The sequence below is a fragment of the Hyla sarda genome, chromosome 7 (assembly GCF_029499605.1).
Source record: "Hyla sarda isolate aHylSar1 chromosome 7, aHylSar1.hap1, whole genome shotgun sequence".
In the NCBI taxonomy this organism is placed as follows: Eukaryota; Metazoa; Chordata; class Amphibia; order Anura; family Hylidae; genus Hyla; species Hyla sarda.
The window spans coordinates 163130253-163155601 of record NC_079195.1 but is presented as its reverse complement, the minus strand read 5'-3'; the positions used below and the strand labels follow the sequence as shown (position 1 = coordinate 163155601).

General features: G+C 43.9%; 1 protein-coding gene across 4 annotated transcripts in view; it reads left to right on the top strand.

Moving 5' to 3' along the window:
- PATL1 (PAT1 homolog 1, processing body mRNA decay factor) overlaps positions 1-25349 on the top strand; it is a 169100-nt gene that overhangs the window by 137566 nt on the left and 6185 nt on the right. For all 4 annotated transcript variants that reach the window (XM_056531171.1, XM_056531169.1, XM_056531170.1 and 1 more), the window contains one exon: positions 19087-19236. In XM_056531171.1, the coding sequence (XP_056387146.1) occupies positions 19087-19200 (114 nt within the window). In that variant the 3' untranslated portion in view covers positions 19201-19236. The remainder of the gene's footprint in view (positions 1-19086; positions 19237-25349) is intronic.

Genomic DNA, 25349 nt, shown 5'->3' with positions numbered 1-25349 from the left:
ATTTTGTGAAAAATTGGAAAATTGCTGCTAAACTTTGAAGCCCTCTGATGTCTTCCAAAAGTAAAAACATGTCAACTTTATGATGCAAACATAAAGTAGACATATTGTATATGTGAATCAATATATAATTTATTTGGAATATTCATTTTCCTTATTAGCAGAGAGCTTCAAATAAATAAAAAATTCAACATTTTCAATTTTTTTCAACAAATTTGGGAATTTTTCACCAAGAAATGATGCAAGTATCGACAACATTTTACCACTAACATAAAGTAGAATATGTCCCGAAAACACAGTCTCGGAATAAGAATGAAAGGTAAAAGCATCCCAGAGTTATTTAATGCTTAAAGTGACAGTGGTCAGATGTGCAAAAAATGACCGGGTCCTACAGTGAAAATTGGCTGGGTCCTTAAGGGGTTAAGATATTTAAATAGAAGTAATTTACAAATTTGTTTAACTTTCTGGCACCAAGATGATCCCCTACCTTTGAATAGTATTTATGGCCTACTGTTTAGTATAAGATCCTGAGGTGATTCACCCCTCACCCCCTCTTGTTGGGTCCTGCACTAGTTGGGAAAGGTAATTGTCTTTTATTATTGCCAAAACCCTGTTTCCTTTGATCCATGGAGGTTTCAGCCACCCACTCTATATCAAGGTAGTTAAAGGAAAACGGTCACCAGTTCCCCCGCACTATAACCTGACACACTGGGTTATAGTGCGGGTGAACAGCAGACCAATACAGGGTCTCGGACTGCTATACCTTCCTGCAGTCCGGAGCCCCACTCCTCTGACTGTCCGGAGCCCCTTCCAGCGCTGACTTGCGCTTTGAGGCGGGCCTACTGGCTAGATTTAAATATTCATAAGCGCCAGCAGCGCGATCGCTTGGGGGCGATTCACTTCTGAGGTAGCCGGAGGTCTTATCTCTCCTGTAGTGCTGGCTGCTGTGCTGTGAATGACGAAGCCTGGCAGGACCAGGCTTTATCAATCGAGAGCAGAGCACACAGATCAATGTGGTTCTATGGAACCACATTGATCTGTATGAGGAATCAAATGATTCCTCCTAAAAGTCCCCTAAGGGGACTAAAACTGTAAACAATAAATAAATAAAAGTTTAAAAAAAGTTTAGAAACACACAAATCCACCCCCCTTTTCCCAAATTCCATATAAAAAAATATATAAATATAAGTGGTATTGCCGCGTGCGTAACTGTCTGAACTATAAATATATAAGGTTAATTAAACTGTACGGTCAATGGCGTACACGTAAAGAAATTCCAAAGTCCAAAATTGCGTATTTTTGTTCACTTAGTATACCCTAAAAGAATGTATAAATAGTGATCAAAAAGTCTGATCAAAATCATGGTACCGATAAAAACTTCAGATCACGGCGCAAAAAATTTGTCCTCATACCACTCCGTATACAGAAAAATAAAAAAAAAGTTAAAGGGGTCAGAAGAGGACAATTTTAAACGTGCACTGCGTAGAATCGCAAGCTCCCAAAAGTTACAACATTTTTATTTTATTTTTTTCAATTTTGCCTCACAAATCTCTTTCTGGGTTCGCCGTAAATTTTGTGGTGAAATGATTGATGTCATTACAAAGTACAATTGGTGGTGCAAAAAATAAGCCTTCATATGAGTCTGTAGATGCAAAATTTAAAGTGTCATGATTTTTAGAAGGTGATGAGGAAAAAATGAAAGTGGAAAAACTTGTGGTCTTTAACCCCTTAAGGACCAGGGGTTTTTCAGTTTTTGCACTTTCATTTTTTCCTCCTTACCTTTAAAAAATCATTACTTTCAATTTTGCACCTAAAAATCCATATGATGGCTTTTTTGTGCCACCAATTCTACTTTGTAATGACATCAATCATTTTACCCAAAAAATCTACGGCAAAACGGGAATAAAAATCATTGTGAGACAAAATTGAAAAAACCCCGCCATTTAGTAAATTTTGGAGTCTTCCGTTTCTACGCCGTACATTATTCAGTAAAAATTACACATTTTCTTTATTCTCTAGGTCCATACGATTAAAATGGTACCCTACTTTTATAGGTTTGATTTTATTGTACTTCTGAAAAAAATCATAACTACATGCAGGAAAATTTATACGTTTAAAATTGAAGCAGCGGTTTGGTGGAGGCGCTGCTCATATGGCGTCAAGAATCGAGAATGCAGACCGGCACAGAATATCAATAGGTTTTATTTTGGTAAAAGGTGGACAACGCGTTTCGGCATACTTCTGATTCCTTCCTCAGGTCCAATAAAATTGCTAAAACAGACAATCAACTATTGTAATATTCATATGGGGTGGTATTATAACAAATACCGTATTTATCGGGGTATACCACGCACCGGCCTATAACACGCACCCTCATTTTACCAAGGATATTTGGGTAAAAAAAGTTTTTACCCAAATATCCATGGTAAAATGAGGGTGCGTGTGTGTGCGCGTGTATACCCCGATACACCCCCAGGAAAGGCAGGGGGAGAGAGAGGCCGTCGCTGCCCGCTTCTCTCCCCCTGCCTTTCCTGGGGTCTAGAGCCCTGCTGCCGCCGCTTCTCTCCCGCTGGCTATCTGTGCCGCTGCCCGTTCTCTCCCCCTGACTATCGGTGCCTGCGCCCCATTGCGCTGCTTCAGGCCTCCGGTGTGCGTCCCCTGCGTCTTTGCTATGCGCGGCGCACTGACGTCATGCGCCGCGTCGTGCAGCGCATAGCAACGACACGGGACGCACACCGGAGGCCTGAAGCAGCGCGGACCCGACCCCGGCTACAGGTAATTATGCAACCGGGGATGGGGGGAGGCAACGGGGCAGCGGCGCCGGCAATGGGTGCTGCTGCCCCTTCTCTCCCCCTGGCTATCGGCGCCGGCAATGCGGCGCAGGCATTGCCATTGCCGGCGCCGCTTCTCTCCCCCTGGCTATCGGCGCCGGCAATGGGGCACAGGCACCGATAGTCAGGGGGAGAGAACGGGCAGCGGCGCCGATAGCCAGGGGGAGAGAAGGGCCGGCAGCAGGGCTCTAGACCCCAGGGCAGGCAGGGGCAGAGAAGCCGGCAGCACTGGCTGTCTCTGCACCTGCAAAGCCGCTGCAGTTAATTGATTTAAAGCGCCCGCTTTAAATCATTGAACTGCAGCGGCTTATCGGCATATAACACGCACATAGACTTTAGGCTAACAATTTAAGCCTAAAAAGTGTGTTATACGCCGATAAATACTGTACATACATATAGGACTGTGCTATATATGGTCAGCTAAAATACTTGTATCAGAAATCAATAATTGGTTGAAAATTGGTTAAAAAGAAACAAAACAAAAAAAAACATAATTATAATCATTATCCGGCTGTTAAAATATTAGTAAAAAAACATATAATAAAATAATATAATAATGATGATAAATGGTCATGATTGAGTCCCCAATCTTATATGGGTAAATAAACTGACTAGAATTGGTTAAGGTATGCTATTATTAAGCTCATTCATGGTGATATATCACTTCAATTAGATAGTGTCTATAGGTAGAAAAATAAAATCAGATTTACACTACATAAAGGATCTTGTACACTTGGTAGAATTGGTGCAAATAGCAATATACAGGTCATAACAATAAGGATGATAGTGCAAATGCTATTAAACAGTTAATATATCCAAAATCACCTTACCACACAATAACTGGTGGTGCTGTAGGAGCATGCTGTAAGTAGGGAAGCATATAAAAGTCAGTGTTCTGTGCGCTCATGCTGTGTTAGGGTAAATCTGAACAGCGTGGTGGTAATACCTGATCTGGATCCTGTCTGTATATGGTGCTGGCGTGCAGTGAAGGCGCGCTCCGGGAGAGCGCGCATTATGCGGGCCGTCCCGGCACGTCACTTCCGGTGTGCACCCGGGTTGCCAGGGGAACGCTGACGCTGTCTTTTGACAGCGGAGCGTTCCCGTGTATGTGGGTAACACAGTACAGCGCCACCGCGATTACTGTGCTTGTCACAGTGGGCGCGCCACGCTTGTATGCTGGTGGCGCGTCTCACTGTGAGGGGACTGCTCAAGTTGCGAGGTTTGAATGCAGAGGAGTATAAAGTTAACTATAGGAGGGGGAAGAAAAAAAATTAACTTACGGAGGTTAAGTGGAAAGTAAGGGAGGGTCATATGAATGTGTGCATCAGTGGGGCTGCCAATAAAGGACCATGGATGGATGGAATAGGAGCAAGTAAGTGTTTATACAGACTATGACTACAAACTTGGACTGGTGGAAGAGAAGGTAGGGAATACAGATGTGGGCTAGCCGCTGAGATATTGTGAACATGAATGTGGTATGTATGGCTATGTGGATACTAAATTGGTATTATTGGGGGAGGAGGTGTATGTAATAATTACAGAAATATATACAGTGATTGGGTGGAGGGGCCAATAGGTTATATGTCAAATATTGGGGGACAATTGGCGTGGGCTGTAAATGTAATGGGTGGGATTGGGACCTGGTGTGGGGGATAAATTATTAGGTATTAGGATAGATTATTGAAGGGATGGAACCTGGGCTTAGGGGATAGGAGGATACAGTGGGATCCCTAACTGTCTGTGGTACAGGGTATGGGAATGTTTGGTGTGGAGGGGATTGCTGGGGGAAGGAGGGGGGGGGGAGGGTTTTTTGTGATGTTGATGTCATGAGGATGTTTTAAAGTATGAGTTGTGTAATAGTGGATCGGAATGTATGGATAAAACTGGGTGGGTAGACTGGAGTTGTACCGTATGCTGAATCCTAAAGATCAAAGAAATGACCATATTACACAGAGGATGTATTGTCCACAGGTCTTAAAGTTCAATGCACTCTAAGTCCTTCTGGATGTAAACAGCGGATTTTGAAGATCCGATGTGCTTCCCTCCTATTCAGAGTCTGGATCCTGTTTTCACACATTCATATGACCCTCCCTTACTTTCCACTTAACCTCCATACGTAATTTTTTTTTCTTTTTTTTTCCCCCCCTCCTATAGTTAACTTTATGCTCCTCTGCATTCAAACCTCGCAACTTGAGCAGTCCCCTCACAGTGAGACGCGCTACCAGCATACAAGCGTGGCGCGCGCCCACTGTGACAAGCACAGTAATCGCGGCGCCGCTGTGTTTTGTTACCCACGTACACGGGAGCGCTCCGCTGTCAAAAGACAGCGTCAGCGTTCCCCTGGCAACCCGGGTGTACCCCGGAAGTGACGTGCCGGGGCGGCCCGCATAATGCGCGCTCTCCCGGAGCGTGCCTTCACCGCACGCCGGCACCATCTACAGACAGGATCCAGATCAGGTATTACCACCACGCTGTTCAGATTTACCCTGACAAAGCATGAGCACACAGAACACTGACTTTTATATGCTTCCCTACTTACAGCATGCTCCTACAGCACCACCAGTAAAGTGTGGTAAGGTGATTTTGGATATATTAACTGTTTAATACCATTTGCACTATCATCCTTATTGTTATGACCTGTATATTGCTATTTGCACCAATTCTACCAAGTGTACAAGATCCTTTATGTAGTGTAAATCTGATCTTATTTTTCTACCTATAGACACTATCTAATTGAAGTGATATATCGCCATGAATGAGCTTAATAATTTTATTATATTATTTTATATGTTTTTTACTAATATTTTAACAGCCAGATAATGATTATAATTATGTGGTTTTTTTGTTTAGTTTTTTTAACCAATTTTCAGCCAATTATTGATCTCTGATACAAGTATTTTAGCTGACCATATATAGCACAGTCCTATATGTATGTATTTGTTATACTACCACCCCATATGAATACTACAATAATTGATTGTCTGTTGTTTTAGCAATATATAGCTTAGTCCTATATATATGTATTTGTTCAACTACCACCACATATGAATATTACAATAGTTGATTGTCTGTTGTTTTAGCAATTTTATTGGACCTGAGGAAGGCGTCAGAAGTATGCCCACCTTTGTCCACCTTTTACCAAAATAAAACCTATTGATATCCTGTGCCGGTCTGCATTCTCAATTCTTGATGCCACATGAGCAGCGTCTCCACCAAACCGCCATTTTTTTTACCCCTTCTCTTGCTTCACTAATACTGGTCACCTTTTTGGTTTAACCAGTGGCGGTCGTGAGTGCTCGTTCTCTCATAGTACTTTCCAATAGCAGGAAGTGCTGTTGGTTCATGGCCATTCTATAGAAACTATCTTAAGGTTAGTATATCACTTGGGTGTGGTGGAGGGCACGCACCTTTTTGATATACATCACAAGGAAGCGCCCCCTGTTTTTCTTTTTGTCTCTCCTTCCGACTATCTACGTTTAAAATTGTCATCTTGTGACCCCCTATAACTTTTTAGTTTTTCTGCATATGGGGTGGTTTAATTAATGATATATTTTTATAGTTCAGACATTTCAGCATGCGGCGATACCACATATGTTCATTTTTATTTACAGTTTTTTTTATGGGAAAAGGGAGGTGATTCAAACTTTTATTAGGGGAGGGGTTAAATGCTCTTTATTCACTTGTTTTTCCACTTTTTTTTTTTTTGCAGTGTTATAGCTCCCATAGGGGGCTATAACACTGCACACACTGATGTTTTAAATTGATGAATGGTTTCTCATGCCTGAATCTCAGGCACTGAGCAGTCATTCGGCGATTGGACACCAGGAGGTAAGGTAGGAGACCCTCCTCGTGTCCCAGAGCTGTTCAGGATGCCGCGATTTAGCTGCGGACATCCCGAACAGCCCCCTGAGCTAACTGGCAGGGTTTTACTTTCACTTTCGACGCGGCGATCAACTGTCTAAAGGGTTAAAAGCGCGGCACCGCGATCAGTGCTGCGTGCTATTAGCCACGGGTCCCGGGCCGGGCCCGACCCGCTATGACGCGGGAAAGGATAGAAATGGAAAGGACTCAGGATGTACCGGTACGTCCTTGGTCCTTAACAGGTTAAGGGGTTAAGCTTACTGCTTAAAGCGCACCCGTCAGATCCAACAAAATATTTTTTTTTTCATGTATCACTCAGTACTTAATCCTGACCATGTACATCTAATTTTTATGTGTCTAGCACCTTTATTTTTTTTTTTTTATTACACTTTTAATTTAGCTCCCTAGTCTGAATTCCTCTCAAAGGGAGGGGGCGTGGCTTCACTGTGCAGGTCTGCGCCCCCTCCCTCAGTATGCTGTCTGCTCACATCTCCCCTAGCATTAGCAAAACTACAACTCCCAGCTTGTCCTCACTGACAGTAGCGGGACACAAGCTGACGGTGGGAGGATTTTTCCTGCAGCTGTGAGCCCTGCACTCACAGCTGTCAGTCAAGGAAGTATGTCCATGACATAGGTGATGATGCATGGACACAGCAGGACTAGTATTTGTCCAAGCAGGCAGGGGGGGTCAGTTGTTTGGCTTTTTAAGTATGAAATACTGAAAATTTTCTAATGAAAGCATGAAAGCAATTGCAAAACCTTATGGTTTTGCATGCTTTATAATATATCAAAAGTTTTTGTATGTGACAGTGCCCATTTAAGTCCCTGAAATCATTTCTAAAGACCCTCCAGCTACCTCTTACTTTGTCATTGGTGCAAACGTCCACCATGACCGCTGGGTCAACTCCAGCCCCTCCCGGTAACCTGTCAACCCAATCGGTGATGTGCTGAATGCAAGCACCAGGAAGACGGCACACTGTTCGAAGATCCCAATCTTTGTGACTGCTCTGTCTGTCCCCTTAATAATCGAGTCCTCCACTACCAGCACCTGTCTCGCCTGGCCTGCGCTCCTACTTCCCTCCTTACTGGAGCAGACACACCCTGGCTATCAGAGGCAGTGTCTTGCTGTAGCAATGCCAGCTCCGAACTGACATCCTCATCTGCCAACTGGGCAAACTTGTTTTAGTTGTGCCACATCCGGGCTAGCCTAGACCCTCATTCCTCCACCCAGCCTCCTGTCACAAATATACCTGCCTAAAAAAAACTGAAAACTTGAAAATACTTTCAATCACCATATTCTGACCCCTATAACTTTTTGTTTTTTCACCTAAATTGTGGCTCATTTTTAGCACTGTAATCTGTACTTTAGATTGGCACCATTTTGGTGTTGATGGGACTTTTTTTTTTTTTTTTTTACAGTTTTTTGTCATGGTGATACTGATTGGACCCTTGACAGGTGCAGCAACTATCTGTTTGCTAAAGTCGGATGATAGCCTCTTAGAGAGAGCTAAGCTTTATATAAATTAGCTGCTGTAAAAAGTAGGGATCGACCGATATCGTTTTTTTAGGGCCGATACCGATAATCGGTGCAGGTTAGGGCCGATAGCCGATAACTTATACCGATATTCCGGTATAAGTTATCGGCTATTTAACCCCCTGCGACACCGCTGCAGATCTTTGATTTAAAGCGGGCGCTTTAAATCAATGATCTGCAGTGGCTTTTGCAGGGCCATAGGCCACCGCCGCCACCTGCTTCTCTCCCCCTACCTGTCAGGGTGGTCCGGGCCATCCTTCCTTCCTTCCTTCCTGTAGTGTCCAGGGGTGTTCTGGGTGAAGAGTGAACCGGTCTGGACTGTCCTTCTCCAGCGGTCATCTTCTCCACTCCGGGCAGGCTCCGGCCTAGTACGCTGCATAGACGCCGCTGCGCAGTGACGCCTGTGCGCAGCGACGCACCTGACGTCACGGCGTAGCGGCGTCTATGCAGTGTACTAGGCCGGAGCCTGCCCGGAGTGGAAAAGATGACCGCCGTAGAAGGACAGCCCGGACCGGTTCACTCTTCACCCGGAACGCCCCCGGACACTACAGGAAGGAAGGATGGATGGCCCGGACCACCCCCATTACGGGTAAGTTTAATTTTTTTATTGACTCGGAGGGTGGGGGAGGGGCCCGACCGGTATAGCGGTATGGGCAAAAATCCATACCCATATACCGCCCAGCATCACGGTGGGGGGTGCGACGCGGTGCGGTGGGTCGGGGGGGTGGCGGTGCGGTGGGGGCGTTGCGGGGGGCGGGGCATTATCGGCTTATCGGCAAGGTAATTGCCGATACCGATAATGCCCAAAATCATGATTATCGGACGATATCGGCCATACCGATAATCGGTCGATCCCTAGTAAAAAGGCATATTGATGGTCATTAAGAGTTTAATATTGTTTGGTGTTAAGTTATTCAGACATTTGGTGCTTTGAAGGGAAAGTAACATGGGCGGACATATGTGGTGTTGAACAATATTTGTAATTGAATCAAAGAGCCATAACTACTTCCTACCAACCACTTGTGTTACCTTTGTACAAAAAACTGTTATTAGAACCTAAAGGATCCAAATTCCTGCATACAATTTAGGACCACAGATTTTGCCTTCCTGCTCTCATTTATTTATCAAATAAGATTCTATGAATTCTAAACAATGAATACACAATAGTTCTGATTGGGGGGGGGGGGGGGGGGGGTCTATTCTTATCATAACTATGTTTGTATTGTGGCGCTATTCCCAGGTGATCCTATTGTGATATGTTATTAGATAAGTGGGCTCAACCACAAAAAAAATATATTATTATTAATGGGTGCTTATCTCTGCTTTAAAACATAATGTACAACCAAAATAGAAAAGGCAAAGCAAAAAGTGATAGCACACCAAGAGTATGTGTGTGTGTGTGTGTGTGTATATATATATATATATATATATCTCAAAGTTAATCTTTATTGTGCAAAAAATAGCCGTATATAATTAAAAACATTTAAAAAGGAGGTCCACAAAACATTTCGGACCACCTTAAGCCATTGGGAGGGATCCCAGACCTAATCTGGTGCTGCCCCCACAAACAAGGACACCCGTCAAATATCTCAATAATAAAGTGCAATATTCTCCCTGTGACTTCTGGCCCCAATACAATATTACATATGATACACATATGGTAGCTCTAATGGTCCAAACTCATGAAAAAGTAAATGGTCTTACTGCAAGCAAGATAAGCAATTTCTACATAAACAATGCTTGCCAATAAATGCACTACAGCTGCAACATAAAATGATCAAATATCCCAAATCACATCATATGGTCAAAGGAGCAAATACATATACGTCACACTGTCATGTAGAGTGCGGGTGTCTCCCAAAAAACCATAAGTCCCCACGCGTTCCGTCACTCTTGGTGACTTCCTCAGGGGCGCATGGCTATAGTATCACAGACGTATCTTTATATATCACAAGTATTTAGTACCTCAGTGCCGACAGGTGTGAGCTCCATCCATCCATGCACACGCTCTCCATACAACCAGTTCCAGTATCACAGACTAAGAGCAGTTCCGGTATCCTGCCTCACTCCCATAGAAAATGCGCATGCGCAGGCTGTTGGTCCGATATCAATATCACTTACCAAGGTGGTTACAGCCAATTTCCCCGCGCATGCGCAGGTTCCGTGGCTTTTCCTCAGTGTCACGCAACTTCATTAGACCCAAGCATGCGCAGTGAATCAAGTGAGTTCGGGACAATAGCACATGCGCAGCAAGTATCGGAGCCAAAGTAACTGGCCCCATCAGTCCCACTGCGCATGCGCATTGGACGCATGCGTTCTAGATAGTATATCCTACATATATCCTGATACCATATGATGCATGCGCCAATCACATCAATGGATGGTGTAATGCATCTCTATCTTACAATTACACCACTCATGCGCCGGAACCAACCAAGTAACCCATAGCAAGATCGCGCACATATCTGCCTTTTGTGCCATTAAAACACCACCATATTAGAATATTATGCCTATCAATAGGATATGACAAGAAATTGATGAAGAGAATGATTTGTGGCACTACCCTGAGTGCAAATACACACTCATCCTGTGTGGTGCTATTTGAACCAGAAGAGAAAAAATTTATAAAAAAGTATATGGAAATGAAAACAATATTAAAAAATATATATAAAAAATATGATAAATGAAGAAAATAAAAAAATATGAATAAATTAAAAAATATATATAAAAATAGAAATATATATGTATATAGAATATTAGTGATAGACAAGTCCCCATATGCGCATTTATTTGCGCAAACACCGTGAGTCATATAGCTTAATAAAATTATAGCTAAATTCATAAATAGTATTACAAGTGCAAAAGAGTTACAATTAATACACAATTATTCATAAATAATTATCATTAAGCAAGATTCTTATCGCCCCTAAATCAACAGTCATTATTTATCGGCTTATAACACGCATTTTTTATGCTAAAATTTTTAGCCTAAAGTCTACCTGCGTGTTATACGTCGATAAGCCGCTGCAGTTCAATGATTTAAAGCGGGCGCTTTAAATCATTGAACTGCAGCGGCTATTTCAGGTGCAGAGACCGCCAGCGCTGACGGCTTCTCGGCACCTACCTGTCCTGGGGTCCCTGCTGCCGCCGCTTCTCTCCCCCTGGCTGTCGGTGCCGCTGCCCCTTCTCTCCCCCTGGCTATCGGTGCCGCTGCCCCATTGCCGGCGCCGATAGCCAGGGGGAGAGAAGCGGCGCCGGCAATGGGACAGAAGGCCTGAAGGCCTGAAGCAGCGCGGACCTGACCCCGGCAACAGGTAATTATAAAACCGGGGATGGGGGGCTGGAGCCGCTGCCCCTTCTCTCCCCCTGGCTATCGGCGCCGACAATGGGGCAGCAACAGCGATAGACGGGGAGAGAAGGGGCAGCGGTGCCGATAGCCAGGGGGAGAGAAGCGGCGGCAGCAGGGCTCTAGACCCCAGGAAAGGCAGGGGGAGAGAAGCGGGCAGTGACGGCTTCTCTCCCCATGCCTTTCCTGGGGGCTTCTGCGGGGTAAGAAACAGTGTATCGGGGTATACACACACACGCACACACACGCACCCTCATTTTACCAAGGATATTTAGGTAAAAAACTTTTTTTACCCAAATATCCTTGGTAAAATGAGGGTGCGTGTTTATAGGCCGGTGCATGGTATACCTCGATAAATACGGTAATTTCTACTAAATTTCTACTATGTCCATGAAAATCTCTGGACATATACATGAAAAACCTATTCCAATTGTACATTGTGAACTACCCAGTGTATATACTATTATCTATATATTTATACTATATTATATTACATACGGTATATATTTTTTTATAATACATAATTTTTGATACCTTTAACCCCTTCCCGCAGAATGTCATATATAAACGCCGGGTTGTGCAGTGCGTTCGCGCATCCCGGCGTTTATAAATGACATGCAGTTAACCCGGCGATGCGCAGCATCGCACGGGTTAACTGGCAGAAGTCCCGCTGTTTCCAGCAGGGGACAACTTCTGCTTCACCCCCAGGACCATCAATTGATGGTCCTGGTCAGCGATCACTGTGATTGGTCCCTGTGGACCAATCACAGTGATCTGGGGTGAAAGTTCAGATCCCCCGCACTGCCCGCCCCTGGAAGTCGGGCAGAACGGGGGACGAAGGCTGCAGGGGCTCGCGGGGACCTGCAGGATAGGGGGGGGGGGACACGAGGGGACCGGCGGACTTACCTGATCCAGCGGCGGGACCGAGGAGCAGCGCGGGACCGGCCACGTGGACGAGCAGCGACGGGTGAGTATATGGTCCTCAGAAGCAGCAGTGAAGATCTTCACTGCTGCTTCTAGGAGTCTGAAAACTACAACTCCCAGCATGCCTAGACAGCCTTTGGCTGTCTGGGCATGCTGGGAGTTGTAGTTTTGCAACATCTGGAGGGCCTCAGTTTGGAGACCATTGTATAATGGTCTCCAATCTGTGCTCTTCCAGCTGTTGCAAAACTACAACTCCCAGCATGCACTGACTGTCCAGGCATGCTGGGAGTTTTAGTTAAGCAACATCTGGCCCTTCAGATGTTGCCGAACTACAACTCCCAGCATGCCCTTCAGCTGTCTGGGCATGCTGGGAGTTGTAGTTTTGCAACAGCTGGAGACACACAGGTTGGGAAACATTGTTTCTAACTCAGTGTTTCCTAACCTGTGTGCCTCCAGCTGTTGCAAAACTATAACTCCCAGCATGCACTAAAGACCATGCATGCTGGGAGTTGTAGTTTTGCAACATCTGGAGGGCCCCAGTTTGGAGACCATTGTATAATGGTCTCCAATCTGTGCTCTTCCAGCTGTTGCAAAACTACAACTCCCAGTATGCACTGACTGTTCAGGCATGCTGGGAGTTTTAGTTCAGCAACATCTGGCCCTTCAGATGTTGCCGTACTACAACTCCCAGCATGCCCTTCAGCTGTCTGGGCATGCTGGGAGTTGTAGTTTTGCAACAACTGGAGACACACTGGTTGGGAAACATTGTCTGTTTCTAACTCAGTGTTTCCTAACCTGTGTGCCTCCAGCTGTTGCAAAACTATGACTCCCAGCATGCACTAACAGACCATGCATGCTGGGAGTTGTGGTTTTGCAACAGCTGATGCAAGCCCCCCCCCCCGCCCCGCCACCCCCGTGAATGTACAGGGTACATTCACATGGGCGAGGCTTTTACAGTGGGTTTCTCGCATCTTGAGATGCAGCAAATTTTGCGCTGGGAAACTCGCTGTAATCCCCCGCCCATGTGACTGTACCCTAAAAACACTACACTACACTAACACAAAATAAAATAAAAAGTTAAAAACACTACATATACACATACCCTTACACAGCCCCCCTCCCCCAATAAGAACGTCCGGTACACCACTGTTTCCAAAGCAGAGCCTCCAGCTGTTGAAAAACAACAACTCCCAGTATTGTCGGACAGCCGTTGACTGTCCAGGCATGCTGGGAGTTTTGCAACAGCTGGAGGCACCCTGTTTGGGAATCACTGGCGTAGAATACCCCTATGTCCACCCCTATGCAAATCCCTAATTTAGGCCTCAAATGCACATGGCGCTCTCACTTTGGAGCCCTGTCGTATTTCAGGGCAACAGTTTAGGGCGACATATGGGGTATCGCTGTAATCGGGAGAAATTGCGTTACAAGGTGTGGGGGGCTTTTTCTTCTTTAACCCTTCATGAAAAGGAAATGTTGGGGTCTACACCAGAATGTTAGTGTAAAATTTTTTTATTTTTTACACTAACATGCTGATGTTGCCCTATACTTTAAATTTTCACAAGAGGTAAAAGGGAAAAAAGTCCCCCAAAATTTGTAACGCAATTTCTCCCGACTACAGAGATACCCCATATGTGAGCGCAAAGTGCTCTGGGGGCGCACAACAAGGCCCAGAAGGGAGAGTGCACCATGTACATTTGAGGTGATTTGCACAGGGGTGGCTGATTGTTACAGCGGTTTTGACAAACGCAAAAAAACAAAACCCCACATGTGACCCCATTTCGGAAACGACACCCCTCACGGAATGTAATGAGGGGTGCAGTGAGAATTTACACCCCACAGGTGTCTGACGGATCTTTGGAACAGTGGTCCATGAAAATGAAAACTTGTACAGCCCACTGTTCCAAAGATCTGTCAGACACCAGTGGGGGGTAAATGCTCACTGTACCCCTTGTTACGTTCCTCAAGGGGTCTAGTTTCCAAAATGGTATGCCATGTGGGTATTTTTTGCTGTTCTGGCACCATAGGGGCTTCCTAAATGCGACATGCCCCCCGAGCAAAATTTGCTCTCAAAAAGCCAAATATGACTCCTTCTCTTCTGAGCATTGTAGTTCACCCATAGTGCACTTCAGGTCAACTTATGGGGTACCTCCATACTCAGAAGAGAAGGGGTTACAAATATTGGGGGGTATTTCCTGCTATTAACCCTTGGAAAAATGTGAAATTTGGGGGGAAACACACATTTTAGTGAAAAAAAAATATTTTTTTTTTACATATGCAAAAGTCGTGAAACACCTGTGGGGTATTAAGGCTCACTTTATTCCTTGTTACGTACCTCAAGGGGTCTAGTTTCCAAAATGGTATGCCATGTGAGGGTTTTTTGCTGTTCTGGCACCATAAGGGCTTCCTAAATGCAACATGCCCCCAAAAACCATTTCAGAAAAACGTACTCTCCAAAATCCCCTTGTCGCTCTTTCCCTTCTGAGCCCTCTACTGCGCCCGCCGAACACTTTACATAGACATATGAGGTATGTGCTTACTCGAGAGAAATTGGGCTACAAATACAAGTATACATTTTCTCCTTTTACCCCTTGTAAAAATTTAAAAATTGGGTCTACAAGAACATGCGAGTGTAAAAAATGAAGATTGTGAATTTTCTCCTTCACTTTGCTTCTATTCCTGTGAAACACCTAAAGGGTTAAAATGATGACTGAATGTCATTTTGAATACTTTGGGGGGTGCAGTTTTTATAATGGGGTCTTTTGTGGGGTATTTCTAATGAGAAGACCCTTCAAATCCACTTCAAACCTGAACTGGTCCCTGAAAAATAGTGAGTTTGAAAATTTTGTGAAAAATTGGAAAATTGCTGCTGAACTTTGAAGCCCTCTGGTGTCTTCCAAAAGTAAAAACTCGTCACTTTTATGATGCAAACATAAAGTAGACATATTGTATATGTGAATAAAAACATTTTTTATTTGTAATATCCATTTTCCTTACAAGCAGAGAGCTTCAAAGTTAGAAAAATGCAAAATTTTCAAATTTTTCATCAAATTTTAGGATTTTTCACAAGGAAAGGATGCAAGTTACCACAAAAATTTACTACCATGTTAAAGTAGAATATGTCACGAAAAAACAATCTCGGAATCAGAATGATAACTAAAAGCATTCCAGAGTTATTAATGTTTAAAGTGACAGTGGTCAGATGTGCAAAAAACGCTCTGGTCCTTAAGGCCAAAATGGGCTTGGTCCTGAAGGGGTTAATGATGTGATATAACATGTAAACTCAGTGCCGACAATAGTGCTTGTATGAATGTTGTGATGTGGATATGAGTAGGTGGTGGATGTTTGAAAGGGGCTCTGTGCGACTACTCCGGTAAATGGGTCCATGAATTCTGTAAAATTATATAAAGGCCCTATAAACTTTGAATAGCTTGTTTGATATGAGGGGACATAGTGGGTAGTTCACAATGTACAATTGGAATAGGTTTTTCATGTATATGTCCCGAGATTTTCATGGACATAGTAGAAATTTTGTAGAAATTATGTTTAATGACGGTTGATTTAGGGGTGATAAGAATCTTGCTTAATGATAATTCTTTATGAATAATTGTGTATTAATTGTAACTCTTTTGCACTTGTAATACTATTTATGAATTTAGCTATAATTTTATTAAGCTATATGACTCACGGGTGTTTGCGCAAATAAATGTGCATATGGGGACTATCACTAATATTCTATATACATATATATTTCTATTTTTATAGATTTTTTTTATTCATATTTTGTTTATTTTTTATATTTTCCTCATTTATGATATTTTTTATATATATTTTTTTATATTGTTTTCATTTCCATATACTTTTTTATTAATTTTTTCTCTTCTGGTTCAAATAGCATCACACAGGATGAGTGTGTATTTGCACTCGGTAGTACCACAAATCATTCTCTTCATCAATTTCTTGTCATATCCTATTGATAGGCATAATCTAATATGGTGGTGTTTTATTGGCACAAAAGGCAGATATGTGCGCGATCTTGCAATGGGTTACTTGGTTGGTTTCGGCGCATGCGTGGTGTAATTGTAAGATAGAGATGCATTACACACCATCCATTGATGTGATTGGCGCTTGCGTTGTATGGTATCAGGATAGATGTAGATTATACTATCTAGAACGCATGCGTCCTACAATGCGCATGCGCAGTGGGACTGATGGGGCCAGTTACTTTGGCTCAGATACTTGCTGCGCATGCACTATTGTCCCGAACTCACCTTATGATTCACTGCGCATGCGTGGGTCTAATGATGTTGCGTGATACGGTGGAAAAGCCACGGAACCTGCGCATGCGCAGGGAAATAGGCTGTAACCACCTTGGTAAGTGATATTGATATCGGACCAACAGCCCGCGCATGCGCATTTTCTATGGGAGTGAGGCAGGATACTGGAACTGGTTGTATGGAGAGCGTGTGTATGGATGGATGGAGCTCACACCTGTCGGCACTGAGGTACTAAATACTTGTGATATATAAAGATACGTCTGTGATACTATAGCCATGCGCCCCTGAGGAAGTCACCAAGAGTGACGGAACGCTTGGGGACTTAGGGGTTTTTGGGAGACACCCGCTCTCTACATGACAGTGTAACGTATATGTATTTGCTCCTTTGACCATATTATGTGATTTTGTATATTTGATCATTTTATGTTGCAGCTGTAGTGTATTTGTCAAGCATTGTTTATGTAGAAATTGCTTATCTTGCTTTCAGTAAGACCATTTACTTTTTTCACGAGTTTGGACCATTAGAGCTGCCATTTGTGTATCATATGTCATATTGTATTGGGGCCATATTGCACTTTATTATTGAGATATTTGACAGGTGTCCTCATTTGTGGGGGGAGCACCAGATTTTGTCTGGGATCCCTCCCAATGGCTTAAGGTGGTCCGAGATGTTTTGTGGACCTCCTTTTTAAATGTTTTTAATTATATACGGCTATTTTTTGTACAATAAAGATTAACTTTTGAGATATATATATATATATATATATGATATATATATATATAATTTTTTTTTTTTTTTTTTATACTCTTGGTGTGCTATCACTTTTTGCTTTGCCTTTTCTATTTTGGTTGTACCTATTGTGATATGTATCGCGCCATGATACATTATACACTTCAGAAAAAAAGGAGCTTCACCAATATTAAAGATAAATAAAACCATAAACTTTATTTCAATTCCATAAAAAAATGTCTGACGCATAAATAAGTATTTTATATTACAACCTCCAATACTCAAGAGTGCATGGAGGGGAAGGTAATCCGGTTGCTAAACCATATATTATGTACTCTGTTAATACATTGCAGGCATGTGACAGGTTAACCAAAAAAACTCCATATAATAGTATATCTTAGGGATGGGAAACAAAACACCTATACTATGTATCTATCACAATTGCATATGCACAAGTACAGCATTACGCTTACCCATTATATTGTAGTACTGCTCCGGCACCTCCTCCCGGGGTTTATATCCTGATACTTGTACATCTCACCAGGTGTAGATTGCGTGTGCCCTGAGTACTTCCGGGTGCGACTCTGTATGATATCTCCGCGCCGCTTCATTCAACGTGCATGTTCGGGGCTGGCATATTCCGGACATGCGCACCGCGAGTTTTCGGCACCTTGACATGAGCTGTCTCGCGCACGTGCATCATCTATCCTTTTAAGATATACGAGTATCTCAGCCAACATACTTATTTCTCTAGCAATTACGTGTGTTCACTGCATGTGATCTTATTAGCAACTATTATATGGAGTTTTTCAATACCGTACTAACCCAAAATATATATATATATATTTACCATCTATACTGTGTTTATATGATATAATTTTCTTATACAACCAAAATATTATTTAGTGATATTATGTGATTTATACAAACTAGACAAAGTGCACAGCTTATATATACATAAAGTATACTATATAAAATATATGAAGTGCCTGTGCTCCATAACTATTACACAAGAAGTGAATCATCTTTTATGTAAAGTGCCTCCCTATATTCCACCATCAATAAAACAACCCCTAAAATTGCATGCCTACCACCCCTTTAAAACTTTTTATAAATTGTATGTACATTACAAATATCTTTTACAAAACATTCCATTATATTATGTAATAATTCACAACACACCCATAGTGCTCCTCCCCAGGTATCTATACCCATATACTGAATTCTAAACAATGGTGACTCCATAAGGCCTAATTAGCTTATCCTTAATGCTATAGTCTCCTGAGCTGGCTAAGAGACCAAGTATGCAGTCAGGGAGGCTGAACTGTGATATCCACCATTATAGTTGTGTGACAGGAGCTGTATAATCTTCAGTTACTGTGTAACAATTCGTGCAGTTTCATCTCACAGGAGGCTGAGATGGTGACTCAATTGAGAGAATAGCAACAAATGTAACTTTTAGGGTCTCACCATGAGATCACATAACCTAAAGGAAAGGATTCCAGGAATTTTCCGCTTGTACTACTATGTAAGGTTAATTGTTTGTATGTGTATATATGTGTATAATTATATGATGCATTGTTTTTTAGGACCCCTCTGGTTGCACAAGTTGCTCATTGCCTTTTGCAGATCCAAGGAAACTTCCTACCCCAGACTATCTGCTCCCCATTTACAGCGCTGCTGCACTTTTCTCGGTACCTTGATGATCAGAGTCTCAGCCAACTGAAGTCAAAATTCAGGTGAATATGGATTTTTTTTTTCTAGACCTGCACTAAAATACTGTAAAACTGCTGTATGTAGCCTTAACCCCTTAAGGACTGAGCCCTTTTTCACCTTAAGGACACGGCCATTTTTTGCAAATCTGACCACTGTCACTTTAAACATTAATAACTCTGGAATGCTTTTACTTATCAATCTGATTCCGAGATTGTTTTTTCGTGACATATTCTACTTTAACGTAGTGGTAACATTTTTTGGTAACTTGCATCCTTTCTTGGTGAAAAATCCCAAAATTTGATGAAAAATTTGAAAATGTAGCATTTTTTTAACTTTGAAGCTCTCTGCTTGTAAGGAAAAAGGATATTCCAAATAATTTTTTTTTATTCACATATACAATATGTCTACTTTATATTTGCATCATAAAATTGATGAGTTTTTACTTTTGGAAGACACCAGAGGGCTTCAAAGTTCCTCAGCAATTTTCCAATTTTTCACAAAATTTTGAAACTCGCTTTTTTTCAGGGACCAGTTCAGGTTTGAAGTGGATTTGAAGGGTCTTCATATTAGAAATGCCCCATAAATGACCCCATTATAAAAACTGCACCCCCGAAAGTATTCAAAATGACATTCAGTAAGTGTTTTAACCCTTTTACGGGTTTCACAGGAATAGCAGCAAAGTGAAGGAGAAAATTCACAATCTTCATTTTTTACACTTTACAGACCCAATTTTTGAATTTTTGCAAGGCGTAAAAAGGAGAAAATTTTTACTTGTATTTGAAACCCAATTTCTCTCGAGTAAGCACATACCTCATATGTCTATGTAAAGTGTTCGGCGGGTGCAGTAGAGGGCTCAGAAGGGAAGGAGCGTCAAATGGTTTTTGGGGGCATGTCACCTTTAGGAAGCCCCTATGGTGCCAGAACAGCAAAAAACCCCACATGGCATACCATTTTGGAAACTAGACCCCTCGGGGAACGTAACAAGGGGTAATGTGAACCTTAATACCCCACAGGTGATTCACGACTTTTGCATATGTAAAAAAAAAAAAAATTTTTTTACCTAAAATGCTTGGTTTCCCTAAAGTTTTACATTTTTAAAAAGGGTAATAGCAGAAAATACCCCCCAAAATTTGAAGCCCAATTTCTCCCGATTCAGAAAACACCCCATATTGGGGTGAAAAGTGCTCTGCTGGCGCACTACAGGTCTCAGAAGAGAAGGAGTCACATTTGGCTTTTTTGAAGGAAATTTTGCTCTGGGGGCATGCCGCATTTAGGAAGCCCTTATGGTGCCAGGACAGCAAAAAAAAACCACATGGCATACCATTTTGGAAACTAGACCCCTCGGGGAACGTAACAAGGGGTAAAGTGAACCTTAATACCCTACAGGTGTTTCACGACTTTTGCATATGTAAAAAAAAATAAAAAAATTTACCTAAAATGCTTGGTTTCCCAAAAAATGTACATTTATACAAAGAGCTAAAGCAGAAAATACCCCCCAAAATTTGAAGCCCAATTTCTCCCGATTCAGAAAACACCCCATATGGGGGTGAAAAGTGCTCTGTTGGCGCACTACAGGTCTCAGAAGAGAAGGAGTCACATTTGGCTTTTTGAAAGCAAATTTTGCTCTGGGGGCATGCCGCATTTAGGAAGCCCCTATGGTGCCAGGACCGCAAAAAAAAACCACATGGCATACCATTTTGGAAACTAGAGCCCTCGGGGAATGTAACAAGGGGTTAAGTGAACCTTAATACCCCACAGGCGTTTCACGACTATTGCATATGTAAAAAAAATAAAAAAAATTTTTACCTAAAATGCTTCTTTTCCCAAAAACTTTACATTTTTAAAAAGGGTAAAAGCAGAAAATACCCCCCCCCCCCCCCCCCAAAATTTGAAGCCCAATTTCTCCCGAGTACGGCGATACCCCATATATGACCCTTAACTGTTGCCTTGAAATACGACAGGGCTCCAAAGTGAGAGCGCCATGCGCATTTGAGGCCTAAATTAGGGATTGCATAGGGGTGGACATTGGGAATCACTGGCGTAGAATACCCCTAACAGGGTGCCTCCAGCTGTTGCAAAACTCCCAGCATGCCTGGACAGTCAACGGCTGTCCGACAATACTGGGAGTTGTTGTTTTGCAACAGCTGGAGGCTCCGTTTTGGAAACCGTGGCGTACCAGACGTTTTTCATTTTTATTCGGGAGGGGAGGGGGGCTGTGTAGGGGTATGTGTATATATAGTGTTTTTTACTTTTTTATTTTATTTTTTGTGTTAGTGTAGTGTAGTGTTTTTAGGGTACAGTCGCATGGGCGGGGGTTCACAGTAGTTTCTCGCTGGCAGTTTGAGCTGTTGCAGAAAATTTGCTGCAGCTCAAACTTGCAGCCCGATACTTACTGTAATCCTCCGCCCATGTGAGTGTACCCTGTACGTTCACATTGGGGGGGGACATCCAGCTGTTGCAAAACTGCAACTCCCAGCATGCGCTGACAGACTGTACATGCTGAGAGTTTTAGTTTTGCAACAGCTGTAGGCACACTGGTTATGTATCACAGAGTTTGTGACCTTACTCAGTGTTTCAAAACCAGTGTGCCTCCAGCTGTTGCAAAACTACAACTCCCAGCATGTACGGTGTATGGTGTAAGGTGACTGCTGGGAGTTGTAGTTTGCAACAGCTGGAGGCACACCGGTCGTGAAACACGGAGTTAGGTAAAAAAAAACTCTGAGTTTCACAACCAGTGTGCCTTCAGCTGTTGCAAAACTACAACTCTCAGCAGTCACCGACAGCCAACGGGCATGCTGGGAGTTGTAGTTATGCAACCAGCAGATGCACCACTACAACTCCCAGCATGCACTTTAGCTGTTTGTGCAAGCTGGGAGTTGTAGTTATACAACAGCTGAAGGTACACTTTTCCATAGAAAAAATGTGCCTCCAGCTGTTGCAAAACCATAAGTCCCAGCATGCCCATAAGGGAATGCTGGGAGTTGTGGTGGTCTGCCTCCTGCTGTTGCATAACTACAGCTCCCAGCATGCCCTTTTTGCATGCTGGGAGCTGTTGCTAAGCAACAGCAGGAGGCTGTAACTCACCTCCTGCTGCTGCTCCATCGCAGGCTGTCCCTCGCCGCCACCGTCGCTCATGGGGCCCCGATCCCAACATTGACGCCGGGGATCGGGGTCCCCAGCACCGGGGGTCGTCTTCCCGCACCCGCTCACGCCCTCCGGAAGAGGGGCGGAGCGGGTGCGGGAGTGACACCCGCAGCAGGCGCCCTGATTGGATTGGCCGGTAATCCGGCCGACGAATCAGGGCGATCGTGAGGTGGCATCAGTGCCACCTCACCCCTGCAGGCTCTGGCTGTTCGGGGCCGTCAGAGACGGCCCCGAACAGCCAGTAATTCCGGGTCACCGGGTCACTGGAGACCCGATTGACCCGGAATCGCCGCAGATCGCTGGACTGAATTGTCCAGCGATCTTCGGCGATCGCCGACATGGGGGGGCATAATGACCCCCCTGGGCGATATGCCGAGATGCCTGCTGAACGATTTCAGCAGGCATCCGGCTCCGGTCCCCAACCGGCTAGCGGTGGGGACCGGAATTCCCACGAGCGTATGGATACGCCCTGCGTCCTTAAGGACTCGGGATGCTGGGCGTATCCATACGCCCTGCATCCTTAAGAGGCTAAAGATATTTTCTACCTAAATTTAATGGATAAAGGAAAATGTAATTTTTTTTTTGACATGTCAAAGTTTTGGTTGATCGTTAGTAATAACCGAGAGAAGCATTTGGTTGTGTGCTTTTTTTTTTTTTATCTCTGACTTGCTGCTTTACCTGACTTGTGGCAGGAGACTGGTTCCATAGACTTACAATAGAGACTATCTCCTGTAACAAGTCGGATCAAACGGTAAGCTGGGGAGTGAAATACTTCCCCAGCTATATCTAGCGATCGGTGAGGGTCTCTGCACAGACACCCTAACTGATAACAGCAAATAGACCTTTGAGAAAGATACAGACATGTCTAGAGTTAAGAACTGCACACACTGTTGGATAGACACCTTTGCTGGAGCTGATGGTGGTTGCTAAACTTATAAAAATCTTTATTTTATTGCTCAGCCAAGTGTCAAGAAGGTGGAGCCAAGCTGCTTAAGTGCTGCTGCCTGGCGCGTTTCCTCAATTGTCTTTCCCTTTCAGCCTCTCCTTGATTGATGCACAGGGCTCTGTACATGAGTCAAGGAGGGAATGGGGGGTGAGGGTGAGCCAGCCAGGAAATGTACAGTTAGATTTTATACCCTACAAGCTATCAATCAGTGTCTGCTAGTATGGTCTGGATAGTGATCTGTTTAACCCCTTAAGGACCATGGATGTGTATACTCATCCATGGTTCTCGTGGGGGCTGCCCACTGCACCCACGAGATCGCGGCAGGGACTCTGCTGTAAACTTCGGTCTCGGCAGTTTAACCCTTACAGCCGTGGTCGGAAGTGACCGCTGGCTGTAAGTGTTATGACAGAGGGAGGGAGCTCCCTCTGTCCACCCCGCAGCGTGATCGCAGGGTGCTGTGTGTAATCCCCTGCGGTCAGTGACCTGCCGCACTGCCAGGACCTAAGGAAACTTCTGTCCCGGCAGTTTAACCCTTACAGCCGTGGTCGGAAGTGACCACTGGCTGTAAGTGTTATGACGGGGGGGGGCTCCCTCTGTCCCCCCTGCAGCACCCCACAGCGCGATCGCGGGGTGCTGTGTGTAATCCCCGGCGAGCAGGGACCTGCCGCACTGCCAGGACCGAAGGAAACTTCGGTCCTGGCAGTTTAACCTTTACAGCTGCGGTCGGAAGTGACCGTGAGCTGTAAGGAGTTTTGACAGAGGGAGGGGGCTCCCTCTGTCTCTCTCCTGTAGCACCCCGCAACGATCGTGGGGTGCTGCGGGTTACCTGGGCAGCCGGGGGTCTTTACAAGGACCCCCAGGTCTGCCCCGGTTATTGCCTGTCAGGACGTGCCAGACGTGCTAGTGTAAAACTAGCAGGCAGCATATATCTGCAATGCTTTGGAATACTAATTTATTTTATATTTTTTTCACTTTTTTTTTTTTTTTTTTAATTCTGTATTTTTAAAGTGTTTAAAAAAAGTGTAAAAAAAATGTTAAAATACATTTATTAAATAAATATGAAAAATAAAAATGTATAAAGTGTAGGATCACACGGCGCACATTAGCAGCATATTACGTGCTGCGGATGCCCGCCAACAGTCACAAATAATGAGCTCCCTGCTGCGGCTTGGTAGCTTTGTGTGGTCACTCATAGCGGCGGATTTCCCACCCGGATTTCCTGCCGGCAGTCATGAGCGGACATGCTGAGCTACCCAGCCACAGCAGTGATCTCGCCCTTGTGTCTGATTGGGAGCATCCGTGGTGGGAAATATGCTGCGGATGCGCTCTATGTGACCCTACACTGCGTCCCGTTCATGCTGCCTTTCCGCAGTGTTAGTGATATCCGTCAGCATCACGGGCCGAGCAGCTTGACCTCTACAGGACCCATGACGTACATGTACGTCATGAGTCCGCTCCCGTTCTAGAACGCGGGGGCCACGGTGTGGGGCCGGGACCCGTGGCTAATAGCGCGCTGCACTGATCACGGTGTCGCGCACTATTAACCCTTTAGACGCGGCGTTCAAAGTTGATTGCCGCGTCTAAAGTGAAACTAAAAAGTTGCCGGTTAGCTCAGGGAGCTGTTCGGGATCGCCGCGGTGAAATCACAGCATCCCGAACAACTTGCAGGACAGCCGAAGGATCCCTACCTTCATCCTTGCTGTCCGATCGCCGAATGACAGCTCAGTGCCTGAGATCCAGGCATGAGCAATAAAGCGGCTGAATCATCGATCAGTGGTTTCTGATGTGAAACCAGCGATCAATGTAAAAGATCAGTGTGTGCAGTGTTATATGGGAGCTATAACACTGCAAAAAAAAAAAAAAAAGTGGGAAAAAAAGTGAATAAAGATCATTTAACCTCTTCCCTAATAAGTTTGAATCACCCCCCTTTTCCAATTTTAAAAACAAAAACTGTGTAAATAAAAATAAATATGTGGTATCGCCGCCTGCGGAAATGTCCGAATTATAAAAATATATCATTAATCAAACCGCACGGTCAATGGTGTA